Source organism: Triplophysa rosa, linkage group LG10 (assembly GCF_024868665.1).
Source record: "Triplophysa rosa linkage group LG10, Trosa_1v2, whole genome shotgun sequence".
Lineage (NCBI taxonomy): Eukaryota > Metazoa > Chordata > Actinopteri > Cypriniformes > Nemacheilidae > Triplophysa > Triplophysa rosa.
In genome coordinates this window covers 4,896,683-4,912,253 of record NC_079899.1, presented here as the reverse complement: position 1 = coordinate 4,912,253, position 15,571 = coordinate 4,896,683, and the positions used below count along the sequence as shown (strand labels likewise).

At 39.5% G+C, this 15,571-nt stretch overlaps 1 protein-coding gene across 4 annotated transcripts in view; it reads left to right on the top strand.

Moving 5' to 3' along the window:
* Window positions 1-15,571, top strand: part of tiam2a (TIAM Rac1 associated GEF 2a) — a 155,003-nt gene that overhangs the window by 138,341 nt on the left and 1,091 nt on the right. For 3 of the 4 annotated variants that reach the window (XM_057343225.1, XM_057343226.1, XM_057343224.1), the window contains 11 exons: window positions 5,668-5,856; window positions 10,330-10,398; window positions 10,985-11,110; window positions 11,523-11,631; window positions 12,641-12,820; window positions 13,254-13,372; window positions 13,477-13,585; window positions 13,823-13,881; window positions 14,529-14,625; window positions 14,715-14,790; window positions 14,871-15,028. In XM_057343225.1, coding sequence (XP_057199208.1) covers window positions 5,668-5,856; window positions 10,330-10,398; window positions 10,985-11,110; window positions 11,523-11,631; window positions 12,641-12,820; window positions 13,254-13,372; window positions 13,477-13,585; window positions 13,823-13,881; window positions 14,529-14,625; window positions 14,715-14,790; window positions 14,871-15,028 — 1,291 coding nt within the window. Of the gene's footprint in view, window positions 1-5,667; window positions 5,857-10,329; window positions 10,399-10,984; window positions 11,111-11,522; window positions 11,632-12,640; window positions 12,821-13,253; window positions 13,373-13,476; window positions 13,882-14,528; window positions 14,626-14,714; window positions 14,791-14,870; window positions 15,029-15,571 lie in introns of those variants that run through there. The other variant, XM_057343227.1, reaches the window with a different exon arrangement.

Sequence of the window (15,571 nt, the reverse complement as noted above, 5' to 3'; positions counted from 1 at the left end):
ACTGTGATGCAGTCGGAAACCAGATTTAAACTTGTCCAGGTATCCATTAGAGTTTAAGTAGTTGTTCAGCTGGTTAAAAACAATCTTCTCAATAATCTTGCCTATAAAAGGAAGATTTGATATCGGTCTATAGTTGCTCAATACGGTGTTATCAAGATTGTTCTTTTTCAGGAGGGGCTTAACAACTGCAGTTTTCAGGGAGTTTGAAAAGTCCCTGAAAGTAGGGAGTTATTTACCACTTCTAACAGATCTACTTCTAAACAGTTTAGCACACTTTTGAAAAAAGATGTGGGAAGTGTGTCAAGATAGCAGGTTGATGATTTGAGGTGCTGTACTATTTCTTTCAAAATGTTGCTATAAATTTCTTCAAAAGCAGACATAGTAGTTTGTTTTTGTGATTGCGGATCTATCTGACCTCTCTATAACTTGCGGATGTGCTAATCGCCTTTCTGATATTATTGATCTTCTCAGAAAAGAAGGAAGCAAACTCATTGCATTTGCTGTCGGAGAGCATTTCATTGGGAATCTGATTTGGAGGGTTTGTTAGTCTCTCAACAGTAGCAAAGAGAGTGCGAGTGTTGTTTAAATTACTGTTTATAAGGTTTGAGAAGAAGGTCTGTCTTGCTGTGCCAAGTTTCGCATTGAAAGCGTGAAGACTGTCTTTATAGATGCTGTAATGAATTTCAAGTTTTGTCCTCCGCCACATCCATTCAGCTTTTCTGCATTGTCTTTTCATACTCTGTACTACTGTTGATTTTCTCCAAGGTGCTTTTTGTCTGCCAGTCTTCTCACTGACTTTCACAGGAGCAATATCATCAGTAACATTCTTAACTTTTGAGTTAAAGGAATCAATGAGAAGATCAACAGAGTCTGCAGAGAGGCTTGGTGTTGAAGATATAGCCTTCATAAATAGCACACTCGTGTTCTCATTGATGCATCTCTTCTTGACAGAGACCGACCTCGATTCGGTGGTAGGAGAGATCAATATATCAAAGAAAATACAGAAGTGATCTGATAGTGCTACATCCTTGATATCAATGGATGAAATATTTAGACCCTTACTGATGAGTAAATCTAGAGTGTGGCCACGATTGTGTGTGGGTTCATGCACATGCTGAATCAGGTCAAAAGTGTTATCATTTCTTTTGTAGTATTGATTTCTACATTATCTATGTGAATATTAAAATCCCCAGCAATAGCAAAACTATTATATAAAAATAGTCAAATTATGAGGAAATCATTGATAGCAGTCAGAACTCTTCCACAAAGGCTGGAGAATGTTTTGGAGGCCTGTAAATGATGATAAGTAAAATGCGTGGGGCAACTTTCAACACAATACCTAGATATTCAAAGGACAAGTACTGACCAAATGACATTTGCTTGCATTTATAGGCATCTTTAAATAGAGCAGCTACACCTCCACCTCTCCTAATTGCTCTGCAGACACTCATGAAAGTAAAGTTAGGAGGGGCTGTTTCATTGAGGACTGTTGCGCTACAGCTGTCTTCTAGCCATATTTCATTTAAAAACATAAAATCCAGGTTGTTTGTGGTTATTAATTCATGGATCAGGAATGATTTGTTTTTTAGTGAGCGAATGTTTAGAAATGCTAATTTGATGCCATATCTTTTTGTCCCTAAAGCAATCCTAGTTTGACGCCTAGGTTGCAGATTAGGTGGGTTAGCTGTACGGTTTGAGATGGCCTTAGACTTTCTATCATGTGATTAAACAGAAATAGATAAAACTACAGTCACACTGGGTTCACGCTTGTTCTGTAAACATTTGTCAATGTTGCTACTATCGTAGCGGGGACCCGACACATATCACTGGGAACTGTTATCAGTTGTATAAAGTACAATATAAAGTAGTGAGTGCACAGCTTGTATAACAGTGTAAATTTGCTGTCCCCTCAAAATAACTCAACACACAGCCATTAATGTCTAAACCGCTGGCAACAAAAGTGAGTACACCCCTAAGTGAAAATGTCCAAATTGGGCCCAATTAGCCATTTTCCCTCCCCAGTGTCATGTGATTCGTTAGTGTTACAAGGTCTCAGGTGTGAATGGGGAGCAGGTGTGTTAAGTTTGACGTTATCGCTCTCACTCTCTCATACTGGTCACTGGAAGTTCAACATGGCACGTCATGGCAAAGAACTCTCTGAGGATCTGAAAAAAAGAATTGTTGCTCTACATAAAGATGGCCTAGGCTATAAGAAGATTGCCAAGACCCTGAAACTGAGCTGCAGCACAGTGGCCAAGACCATACAGCAGTTTAACAGAACAGGTTCCACTCAGAACAGGTCTCGCCATGGTCGACCAAAGTAGTTGAGTGCACGTGCTCAGCATCATATCCAGAGGTTGTCTTTGGGAAATAGACGTATGAGTGCTGCCAGCATTGCTGCAGAGGTTGAAGGGGTGGGGGTCAGCCTGTCAGTGCTCAGACCATAGGCCACACACTGCATCAAATTGGTCTGCATTCAATTCAATTTTATTTATATAGCGCTTTTTACAATGTGCCTAGTTCCAAAGCCGTTTTACAGAAGAAAATAAGAAAAACACAAAAAAGGTAAAACACAGCACAATGCATGGTGTTTATAGAACAAGCAAGATTATTCTAGTAAATAGGGATGTAACGATTCACCGTGAGCCGGTTGAAAATCGGTTATAATGAGTGACGATTCAAATCGGTTGAGGTGTAAACTGAATCGCAATACATTTTTTGAACAGCAGGGGCTGCTATTTTCACTGCAAATCTAAACGTGGACATGCTGATATTTCTTAAATGCAAAAAAATCCAAGAAAAGCTCAGACAGTATTAGTTTGTCTATATTAAAGAGACTTTTTCTATTATTAATTTGTTATAAAATTGCAGTTTAGTTTTGTTATTTCAAATAAAACATTATTTTATTATACAAAGAAACGTGAAGCATTTAAGAAATAATGCAAGGGAAGTTGTTCATTTCTAATTTGTTTCAACTCATTTTGTAAAAATAAATCGTGAGTAAATCGTGAATAAATCGCATCGTAAGATCAGAATCATGACTCGCTTCGCATCGTGAGCTGAGTGAATCGTTACATTCCTACTAGTAAATAATATCTAATAAATGCAGTATCCCGGTGGTTTATTTAGCATATTATGCATAAAGTGAAAGCTTGGCTGAAAAGATGTATCTTTAATCTAGATTTAAATTTGGAGAGTGTGTCTGACCCTCGAATAGTATCGGGAAGGCTATTCCATAGTTTAGGTGCTACGTATTAGAAAGCTCTACCCTCTTTGGTGGATTTAGTTTAGTATTTAGTTCTAGGTGTTATCAAAAGTCTGGAGTTTTGGGATCTTAGAGAGAGTGATGGGTTGTAATGTGATAGAATCTCTGTTAAGTAGGTAGGGGCTAAACCGTTTATGGCTTTATAAGTAATTAAAATAACTTTTAAGTCAATACAATACTTGGCTGTCATCCCAGAAGGAAGCCCCTTCTAAAGATGATGCACAAGAAAACACGCAAACAGTTTTCTGAAGACAAACAGACTAAGGACATGGATTACTGGAACCATGTCCTGTTGTTTGATGAGACCAACATAAACTTATTTGGTTCAGATGGTGTCAAGCATGTGCAGCAGCAACCAGATGAGGAGTACAAAGACAAGTGTGTCTTGCCTACAGTCAAGCATGGTGGTGGGAGTGTCATGGTCTGGGGGAGCATGAGTGCTGCTGGCACTGGGGAGCTACAGTTCATTGAGGGAACCATGAATGCCAACATGTACTGTGACATACTGAAGCAGAGCATGATCCCCTCCATTCAGAGACTGGGCCGCAGGGCAGTATTCCAACATGATAACGACCCCAAACACACCTCCAAGATGACAACTGTCTTGTTAAAGAAGCTGAGGGTTAAGGTGAAGACCTAAACCCTATTGAGCATCTGTGGTGCATCCTTAAACAGAAGGTGGAGGAGCGCAAGGTCTCTAACATCCACCACCTCCATGATGTCGCACTCACTACTTTACATTGTAGCAAGTGTCATTTCCCTTTCTGTCGGTCTCTCGACGTTGTGTCGAACCGACAGATGGGGTTCGTCTTGAGAACCTATCAACTTCTGACTTGTTTAGAAAAGGCCAATAAAATTGGCAAATGAAATTAGCATGCCGGACTCCTCCCCCGGATATCCGGGTATAAAAGACAAGGCGCGTCGTGGTGAAGACGGACGCCTCCCTGCAGGGGTGGGATGCCATGTGCAACGGGCACACAGTGTCGGGGCGATGGACAGGCCCCCGCCTGTGCTGGCATATCAACTGCCTAGAGTTGTTGGCTGTGCTACTTGCACTGAAGAGGCTACAACATCTCGTGCAGGACAAGCACATGCTGGTCCGGTCGGACAGCACAACTGCTGTAGCATATATCAACCACCAGGGTGGCATTCGCTCACGGCAGTCAACACGACTTGCCCGACACCTCCTCCTGTAGAGTCAGCAGGTGATCAGCTCCCTGCAAGCCACACATATCCCAGGCGACCTGAACCAGACAGCCGATGCGCTCTCTCGTCAGTCGAAGCCTCATGGAGAGTAGCGACTCCACCCCCGCGCATTCCAGCTCATTTGGGTGCAGTTCGGGAGGCTCAGGAAGACCTGTTCGCCTCCCTGGACACCACCCATTGCCCGCTATGGTACTCCCTGTCCGAGGCCCCCCTCGGCACGGATGCTCTAGCGCACAGCTGGCCGCGGGACAAGCGGAAGTATGCCTTCTCACCAGTGAGCCTCATTGCACAGGTCCTGTGCAAGGTCAAGGAAGAGGAGCATCAATTGCTACTAGTTGCGCCATACTGGCCCAACCGGACTTGGTTCTCGGAGCTAATGCTCTTGATGACAACTCCCCCCTGGCTTAGACCTTAGAACCTTAGAGTTCAAGTAGAGAACTTCAGGAGGTCTGAGCAGCTCTTTGTCTGTTTTGGAGGTCAGCAGAAGGGGAGGGCTGTCTCCAAACAGAGATTGGCGCACTGGATTGTGGATGCCGTCACTACGGTACCTTCGCTAGAGATTGTGATGCGGCATAGCGCCGTGGCGTTTTCCATAGGAACCCCATCTGTCGGTTCGACACAACGTTGAGAGACCGACAGAAAGGGAACATCTTGGTTACATATGTAACCTCCGTTCCCTGATGGAGGGAATGAGACGTTGTGTACTTCATGCCACAACACGTGCCCCCCGCTGCAGCAGTCGAGAAATGCTCTCAGGCTCCTCAGCCCGAATGAATGCAGCACGCCGTCTCCCTTTTATACCCGGATATTTGGGGCAGAGTCCGGCATGCAAATTTCATTCACCAATTTCATTGGCCTTTTCTAAACTAGTTAGAAGTTGATACGTTCTCAAGACGAACCCCATCTGCCGGTTCGACACAACGTCTCGTTCCCTCCATCAGGGAACTGAGGTTACATCCGTAACCAAGACGTTCTTCAGTGACATGAAAAGATATAATAAAATATTTACAAAAATTTGAGGGGTGTACTCACTTCTGTGAGATACTGTATATGAAGAGTTTGTTTGCGTTCATTTTTATTGACACAAAAGTAATCCCATAATAGAGTAGCATCTACGCAATGTTGAGTGAACTGAAAGGGAACACTTTGTACAGAATAATTTAATGTAAATGTTATCCTACTTGTGTCTCATGCAGAGTGTGGACACCGTATGTTCTTTGTATCAGTACTTCCAAGAAGATTCTGGGATTTTGATGGAGGGCCAGAGGGAGCCAATGGGGCCAGAACCATCCATGCTGAGGCCCTATCCATGGCATATGTCTGCCACAGAGAGACTATGCAAGGTCATTCAGGAATTAGTAGACACAGAGAAATCCTATGTAAAGGTGAGAATTGACTATATAATCCACTATTAACATAGTTTAACAAAGACATGATTAAATTCAATTCACGTTTATTTGTAATAATAGTTTGTTAATAATAGTTAATAATAGTGTACACTATTGCAAAACAGCTTTACACAAGGGCAAAATATAAAAATACACACATAAAACAGAGAAAAAAAAGTAAAAAATTAATCAAATTTAGAATATAGTCTGAAACTGGTGTCATCTAAAAGTCTTTGCAAGGGCCGGTGTCATCTTTCAACATTTGTTTGGTCATCTGATGTGTTGGTGGGAGGCACCAAGCAGCTATAGCCTATTAATTAGAATAGTTATTATATAGAATAATTATTAATAATTCATGTATTCTAGGCTGAAGATATGTGTTTTCAGTCTAGATTTGAATTGGGTGTAACAATTATCTTTATCAACCAGGTTACAAAAATTAAAATGGGGTCAGATTAGACTGTGTGAGATTTAAACAGAGTTAAAAGGGGGAGACCAACAAGTGATATAAATTATGTAAGTGTATTTACAATGTTCAAAAAAGACTTAAAACAACACACTAGCATGGAATTTGTTAATACCACACCCTAAGACAATCTAAAAGTACAAGCGGGTTAAAAGTCCAAATGTGAAAAGTGTCCACCGGTGTATAAACAATCCAAAGGGATAATCCAAAATCCTTGTTGGTAGTGCTGGAATGGTAAATCCACGATAAAAGAGAAACTCCCCAATCCAGCCGTTTGTGAGCTAAACTAAACTAACCACTTGTACTTGAGGAAGGGACAAACGACATACACAGTCGTATGGGTTGGATGATATGTTGCACAGGAAAGTATTATTTTATTAGAGTTATCACTAAATTTAAATGTAATGCTTTTTTGCGATGTTTATTGGGACATATGCTGAAAACACCTTTTCTAAAGTGTCTTTGACAAATTATGTAAAAATGGTTAAAAACCATATTAATACACTAAACTAGATGCTTCTCTTTTATTCCTGTGTATAAATATATTTTTATGCCAATTGACACAAACCAGTTACACCATTGACCATGTTGCTTATACAGCCAAAGGCCATTGTCAACAAGTTCAGCTGAAGTGGTTTTATTTTTTCAATGCTGAAAAAACATCTGATAACAAGAAATCATCATTTCTCATAGTGTAATTACAGTTAAAGAGTTAGTTCAGGGTTAGAATGAAAATCCGGTCATGAATTACTCATCCTCAGGTTATTTCAGAACCGTAAAACCAAATTAAGATTCCCACATAGACAGAAATGCAACATATTGTACACTCAAAGCGCAGAAAGTGAACTATTAAGACATCATTAAAATAGTCCATTTGACTACAGTGGGTCAACCTTCATTTTATGAAGTGACAAGAATATTTTTTAGTGCGCAATTAAACAAAAACAACAAATTTATTCTACAATTTACTTTCTTCCGCACCAGTCTCCAATCCCCATCCACGAGATCACTGAATTTGTTCAAATGTAGACACCCACTTCATTCTGCTACATTATTAAATCATATATGTATATATGAAATTTTATTATATGATATTATACACTCACCTAAAGGATTATTAGGAACACCTGTTCAATTTCTCATTAATGCAATTATCTAATCAACCAATCACATGGCAGTTGCTTCAATGCATTTAGGGGTGTGGTCCTGGTCAAGACAATCTCCTGAACTCCAAACTGAATGTCAGAATGGGAAAGAAAGGTGATTTAAGCAATTTTGAGCGTGGCATGGTTGTTGGTGCCAGACGGGCCGGTCTGAGTATTTCACAATCTGCTCAGTTACTGGGATTTTCACGCACAACCATTTCTAGGGTTTACAAAGAATGGTGTGAAAAGGGAAAAACATCCAGTATGCGGCAGTCCTGTGGGCGAAAATGCCTTGTTGATGCTAGAGGTCAGAGGAGAATGGGCCGACTGATTCAAGCTGATAGAAGAGCAACTTTGACTGAAATAACCACTCGTTACAACCGAGGTATGCAGCAAAGCATTTGTGAAGCCACAACACGCACAACCTTGAGGCAGATGGGCTACAACAGCAGAAGACCCCACCGGGTACCACTCATCTCCACTACAAATAGGAAAAAGAGGCTACAATTTGCACGAGCTCACCAAAATTGGACAGTTGAAGACTGGAAAAATGTTGCCTGGTCTGATGAGTCTCGATTTCTGTTGAGACATTCAAATGGTAGAGTCAGAATTTGGCGTAAACAGAATGAGAACATGGATCCATCATGCCTTGTTACCACTGTGCAGGCTGGTGGTGGTGGTGTAATGGTGTGGGGGATGTTTTCTTGGCACACTTTAGGCCCCTTAGTGCCAATTGGGCATCGTTTAAATGCCACGGCCTACCTGAGCATTGTTTCTGACCATGTCCATCCCTTTATGACCACCATGTACCCATCCTCTAATGGCTACTTCCAGCAGGATAATGCACCATGTCACAAAGCTCGAATCATTTCAAATTGGTTTCTTGAACATGACAATGAGTTCACTGTACTAGAATGGCCCCCACAGTCACCAGATCTCAACCCGATAGAACATCTTTGGGATGTGGTGGAACGGGAGCTTCGTGCCCTGGATGTGCATCCCACAAATCTCCATCAACTGCAAGATGCTATCCTATCAATATGGGCCAACATTTCTAAAGAATGCTTTCAGCACCTTGTTGAATCAATGCCACGTAGAATTAAGGCAGTTCTGAAGGCGAAAGGGGGTCAGACACCGTATTAGTATGGTGTTCCTAATAATCCTTTAGGTGAGTGTATATTGCTGCCGTCTGGTCAGCGCTTACAGAGCACTACGCACCAAAACCGTCAGACATAGGCAAAGTTTCAATGGCAATAAAACTCTTTCTGATTCTGATTCTGCTTAAAATTTTAAATGAATAGAATACAAATATACATTAAAGCTAAAAATGTAAACTCATTTTAAGCAACATACTTATCTTATTTATCAGCATTTATTTTGGACTTTCAGACTTTTAATACTAAAGTTGTGGATAAGGCATTGAACATCGAACACTTGAAAATCATTCCAAATAATAGTTTTGTTTATATTACATCTTTAATTAGCATCATAAACTAGTGATATTTGACTAAATTGGCCCCTAACAGAAAGGTTTGTGATGGAAGTCCGTGGTGGTTCTCTGTGATTTCATTTCTGGTCACATGTCTTCTTGCACAATATTAACAAAATTGCTCCTTGAATAGTGGTTACACCACCTTGACAATTTCTATTTTAGTCTTAGTTTCAGTCCCACGACATTTTAGTTTTTATCTTATTTAGTCCTCCATGTCCTGTTTTTGTTTAGTCAAGTTTAGACGATTAAATGTCTAAATGCATTTTCATCTCGTTTTAGTCAATACAAACTTAGTCACATTTTGGTCATGCTGTAACTGTTATAACTTCATCTAGCTTCATCAAAGAGGTATTTCCACAGAGGTTTGAGTTGTGTGTATGCCTATTCATAGACATCCAAACTCTCCCTTAAGTTCTCCCGCAAATTATAGCGTCTTCCTGCTGCCGCAAAATATTGATAATTTCCCGAAAACAACGCGACTGACTGTGCGAACGCTCTTGTTTATCAACTTGTAACAGCCAGAATGAGAGCATTTGCGTATGGTTGCCAGATTGCATAAAATAAGTCACCCATTGGCAGAAAACGTATACTTTTTTAACCTTCATCCCTGTTTGGGGGGATCTGAACTCGAGTCACCTGGCAACCGCAAACAAGAACGCTCGCACAAATATCTGTAATATTTATCTTCTATATTTTTCGACAAAGACGAAAAGAGTTTTTGGGTAAGTTTTTTTATTTATTTTATAGCTACATTTTAGTCTCTAAAACTGTATTTGTGTTCAAAAGAACAAAGAAATGTAATACATGTTTGGAACTACTTGAGGTTGAGTAATTCATGAAATAATTTACATTTTTGGGTGTAGTATCCTTTTAAAACCAGAATTGTAGACTTGGTCCTCAGAAAAGAGATGTATGCAAGTAATATGCAAATTTGTTTTGAAATTTAAACCCCTTTAAATGTAATTATCCCACAGGGACAACAAAAAATGAGCGTCACATCATTGACCCATATGTATATATATATTACATATTGTTGAAAAACTTTAAATGAATAGTTTCCTCCCACCCCCACTCTTAAAGTTACGCATTAAAACAATCAAAATAATTAAATGAATAATGCTTTATTATAGGTGTTATTTGTGCACCTCTGAGAAATTTTAGAGGATAACCTGACTATTAATATTATTTAAATTGTACATTTCGAACTTTGTCATTTCAGATACTATATTACCAAATTAGTCCTGTAATTCGTTTACCATTTCGTTGTGTTTTTGGTTTTTGTTTGGGTGGGAAGCACAATTATGTATGTATGAAAAGTTAAATTAAAGAGAGATCATGATTTATAACGACCATCTTTATTCATCCAGGATCTTAACTCCCTGATTGAAATTTACCTAAATCCCTTGCAAAAGGAGAGCTTTCTCACCCAAGATGAGGTAAGGCCATAGTTCATATTAGAACAAGAATGAAAGGTCAGTGTAGGATTGGGTTGGAAGGTATTACCCAATCATTTATTGTAGTAATAATTCCTAGCCTTATTTGCTTTCATGCTGTGTGTCCCCATTTAGGCCTCTGTTATGCTAAAGACTATCAAGCTTAACTCACCAATTTTGAAACTGCTGCCCAATGAACTGGACGTGTCCCTGACATGCCTTAAGATGGAGGGATATCAGTCAGTACAAATTGAATTGTGGCCTTATTAAAGCCTGGTTAATTTTGTCTCCTTTGGGGCTTTAGTAGTATGGTGATAATGTGAAAATAAACATTTAGCAAGAGGCCAACAGAGGGAGCACAACTTTAGTGCTTTTGAATATCTGAAACAGGTTTAAAACGGCTCATGTAATCTTGCCATAGGTATTGGTGTTACTAAAAAAAATCTTGCTTAAACATTGCCACACGACTTGTTCTGTACAGTTTGTGTTACAGACATGAATGATACCTCAATTTGTGTGGCCTTGCTAAAAGAAGTTTTATTACTTTTCTGACTGACCAGACTTTGTTTGTGGGTTTGCTTTCCTTCAGATGGAGAGCCTATTTGGCAGTCTTCCAGAGATGCTGAGCTTCCAAAAAGTTTTCCTGCTGACCCTGGAAGAGCAGATTAGTTCCTCTCCAAACTTAAGCATACTGGAGACCCCTGTGCAATTCAAGGTGGGCACCAAGTTATCTTCATTTATACAGCTGTACACAAAGCTCTTCTAGAGTAATGGTTCATTCACATTGACCCTGTTCCGAAAAACAAAGCAAATGGCCAATGAACTGAGCTTTCACATCAAGGATGAAAATATTTATCGTCAACAGTTATTTAATTCCTGTAAGATAGATGGCACTGGTGGGCAATTTTTTTGCTGTTGTTTCAGTAAAAGAAGATGTGAATGCAGGGAGGAATATACAGTAGACTGATGTAAAAATGCTGTATCTTTATTATGCAAATAAACATAACTTGAAAAAAGGCCTGCATCATATTTCAGCAATTTAGCCTGACAGAAGACCCATATTCTTTTATATCACATTTTTTTCTTTTTCATGATTTAGCATGGCTTTCTCTTCGTTTCTCTTCCAGAAGCTGCTCTTCTCCCTTGGTGGATCATTTCTATATTATGCAGAGCACTTCAAACTTTACAGTGGTTTTTGTGCGAACCACATCAAAGTGCAAAAGGTTCTGGAACGAGGTACAGCATCGACTCACATCCTTGTTATCTTTTATTTTTATTATTATTACCATTCTTTTTCATCATTCCCAACAAAATATAAGTTTAAGGCTGGCCTACTCACACTCAAATGAAACCTCTCGCTCCCATTGCAAAATAAGAACATTATGCTGCTGGACATGACATGCTACACTTGTGCAGCAGACGCAACAACATGATGCATCTTGTCTGTCAGTAGGGCTTGTAATGACATATTCTCACACACTGCTTGTGTTGTGGTAAGGCTTCCGTTCACAAATCAAAAACGACTTTTGTGTTGACTTGTTAATTGCCTGCCAATTGCTCCCTGAAGTGTCAATCCATCTGGGGGGAGGAGTGCCTCAATTACTGCGCTAATAGCTCCTCTTGATTTGAATAAGAACCAAGTAATACATTTAACATTATGCGTTGTGGTGGTGCTGCTATTTAACTTAACTCATGTTTGAGAGTCGAACTTGTAACCCAGAGGTCACAGTATACCGGCAGGAAAATGTAGGTGGGGGAGTTTATGAACAATGCTCTCTTCCACTCTCATTACCCTCATCTGAGGTGCCCTTGAGCAAGGCACTTAACCCCCCAACTGCTCCCCGGGCACCCGAGCAAAAATGGTTGTCCACTACTCTGGGTGTGTGTTCACGGTGTTCAGTACTCATTGCTGTATGGGTGCACTTGGATGGATGGAATGCAGAGCACAAATTCTGAGTAAGGGATACCATACTTGGCCACAAAACACTTCATTACAGTGAATAACCCAGGCACATTGAAACCCTTTTTGTGGTACCGTCTATCAGGTTATGTTGGTATTGTTCACTGTCTGCGCGGTGTTGCATTTATACTAGTGGCTGTACCAAGGTGTCAAGCAGCCTATGCTGCCTCCTTGTGGATGTTTGTTGCCCGAGGCTACTTACCTGGCTGGCACAGATGGCACAATTATTTGAAGCTCAGTTAGTGGCACCTAGTATTGATGATGTCGTCTGCCCTCCATCCCCAGCTAAAACAGATCGATCCTTTAAGGAGTTCCTTGATGCAAGAAATCCAACTATGCAGCACTCAACTACTCTAGAGTCCTACCTAATCAAACCAGTACAGAGAGTGCTGAAATACCCACTGCTTCTCCGCGAGCTGGTATCTCTAACAGACATAGATAGTGAGGAGCACTACCATCTCACAGGTACATCGCACACACACTGCTAGGAGAATTAAAGGGTTAGCTAACTCTAAAATTGGAATTATTTCCTTGCCCTTATACCAAACTTTATTACACAAAACAAAAATGAAAATATTTAGAAAAATCTTTTTCAATCAAACAAAAGCACAGATTAGAGGGCCTTACAAATCTTGTTTGCAAATGCGCATATTCACAATTTGCAAATCATATTTAGTTACAAAACAAACAAGAGCCGGTTGTGTTTGTTGTCACTGATATAAAATCTTTCATGACGAGTTTTATGTGCATGAACAAATGCTATTTCAGAGCTAAAATGAACAGTAGTCTGTGCTTTACACAAAGCCCTGGTGGCTACTTGGAACAGCAGACCTTATTGAGTCTTTAATTCATGGAACAGGGCTGGATTTTGAAGTTATTTGTTTTGCTTTTATTATAGCGGCATTGAAGGAAATGGAAAAAGTTGCTAGCCACATAAATGAGATGCAGAAGATCTACGAGGACTATGGTGCAGTTTTTGATCAGCTGGTAGCAGAACAAAATAGCACTGAGAAGGAGGTACAGCTGCAAATATGGCCTGAATGCTTCACACACGCTACTGACCATGAAAGAATGCTGTACTTTGCTTTTTTTTTTACACCTAACTTCTGTTTTTCTTACAGGTCCGAGAGATTTCAATGGGACAGTTCCTCGTGCATTCTTCTGTCATCTGGCTCAACCCGTTCCCATCACTGGGCCGTATGAAAAAGGATCCTGAGCTGACTGTATTTGGCAAGGATTTGCTCTTTTCCCATAATAATGTATTTTTATATCTAAGTAATGTTATCTAAGTAAATTTGATTACATGTAGTACATTTTTTTCTTTATTTTTAAATAGCAGACTGAAATGATTGCTTTTCCGTGTAGTGCTTCCAGAACATTTAAAAAAATGATAGATCTTTTGTTTTATCACACTGGATATAAACCAGGAGGCTCTGTATGACTCACAGAAAACCTTTGTGTTATTAGTTTTCAAGAGAGCTGTGATTCTGCTGTACAGAGAGAATAACAAAATGAAAACGAAAATGGTAAGTTTTGTTTACACTTTGGGCCTAATGAGCAGAGCCGTAAAGGGGTCACATTCTAATACTATCATTTTAGTTTTTCCTAAGGTCCATGTCTGTCAATATTTGTGACCCTGGATCACAAAACCAGTCTTAAGTAGCACAGGAACATTTTTAGTAAAAGACAAAAATACATTGTGTGGGTCAAAATTATCGATTTTTCTTTTATGCCAAAAATCATTAGGATATTAAGTAAAGATCATGTTCCATGAAGATATTTTGTAAATTTCCTACCTTAAATATATAAAAACTTTATTTTTGTGAGTGGATGGCCTGCCACAGTGCCCCTGATTAACAACTTCAAAGGCAATTTTCTCAATATTTAGATTTTTTTGCACTCTCAGATTCCTGAGTTTTAAACGGTTGTATCTCAGCCAGATATTGTCCTATTCTAACAACTCTTATTTTAAAATTAATCTTATTTATTCCGCTTTCAGATTATGTAAAAATCTCAATTTCGAAAAATTGACCCATAAGACTGGTTTTGTTGTCCAAGGTCACATTTAGTACAGCAAAACAGCACAAAGTCACTAAGATAGTGTTTTTTTCTGTATATTAGTAATTCATTTTTGTAATTGTGACAAGATCCTTTTAAATTTTGTTTGTGACAGCCAACATCAAGATCAGCCCATGGAAATCAGGATCCATTTAAGATTCGCTGGCTCATTCCCCCGTCAACTCTGCAGATTAGACTTGGCAATACTGCAGGTAATAGACACATCTGGGATGTCTCATTAAAATGGTAATAATAAAGAGTCTACATGTAGAAATATTTCCCCTTTATTTACTTTGTATAGAGACTGACTGGGAGTTGATCCACACCAAATCAGAAAAAGAGGGCAGGCCTGAAACGGTTTTCCAGTTATGTAGCAGGTAAGGATTGCCTATTTTTTAACTCAATATACAAATTTGAATCCTTTACAGAGTTTACAATTTCCTTCTCTCATTTGCAGCACCCTAAAGTGCAAACTCAACATCATCAAGGCGATTCGCTCCATCCTGAGGGAGAATTTGCGGCAAAACATGAATAGAACTGATCAACCTGCTGAAAGAACCTGCAAAAAGCGACTTAGTCCCCTCCGGAAGACTCTGCCACCCTCTGCTAAGCTAGGTCAGTTTCCTGGTTCAAGCATCCACTCGTTTCTGTTTAGGATGACTATTTATTCAAATCACATATTTAGGCTTAACTTTCATACCCTACAGTCTCCAGGCTTATGGAATCCCAGACATGAATATTTTAATAAATTATAGAATATGACTCGCTGTCTGGTCATCTAGAATTTTGTTATGAACATGAAGGTTAGGATTGAGGTTTTTGTCATTTTACAGCACATCATAATTGTATATTAGCATTTTGTTTGCCTATGGCAACTGATAGAGCTTTTAGACCTGGAAGAAGTGGTGCATAATGCCAGACTTAGTAAATGGATACTGCGCCTAAACGGAAAACATTCTTATTGGAATCGATTCCCAACCCTAGCGATACAGAGGCAAAGAATGTCTAAACATTTATGTTTAAAATTTGTGTCCGCAGTGTGTAAACCATTCTATAATAAAACTTTACAGGCACTTTCTGTGGACTCCTTACATAGAAAAATAAAACTGTTGCTTGAATATCTTAACACCTGTGACTATATTTGTGTCCATGTCACAG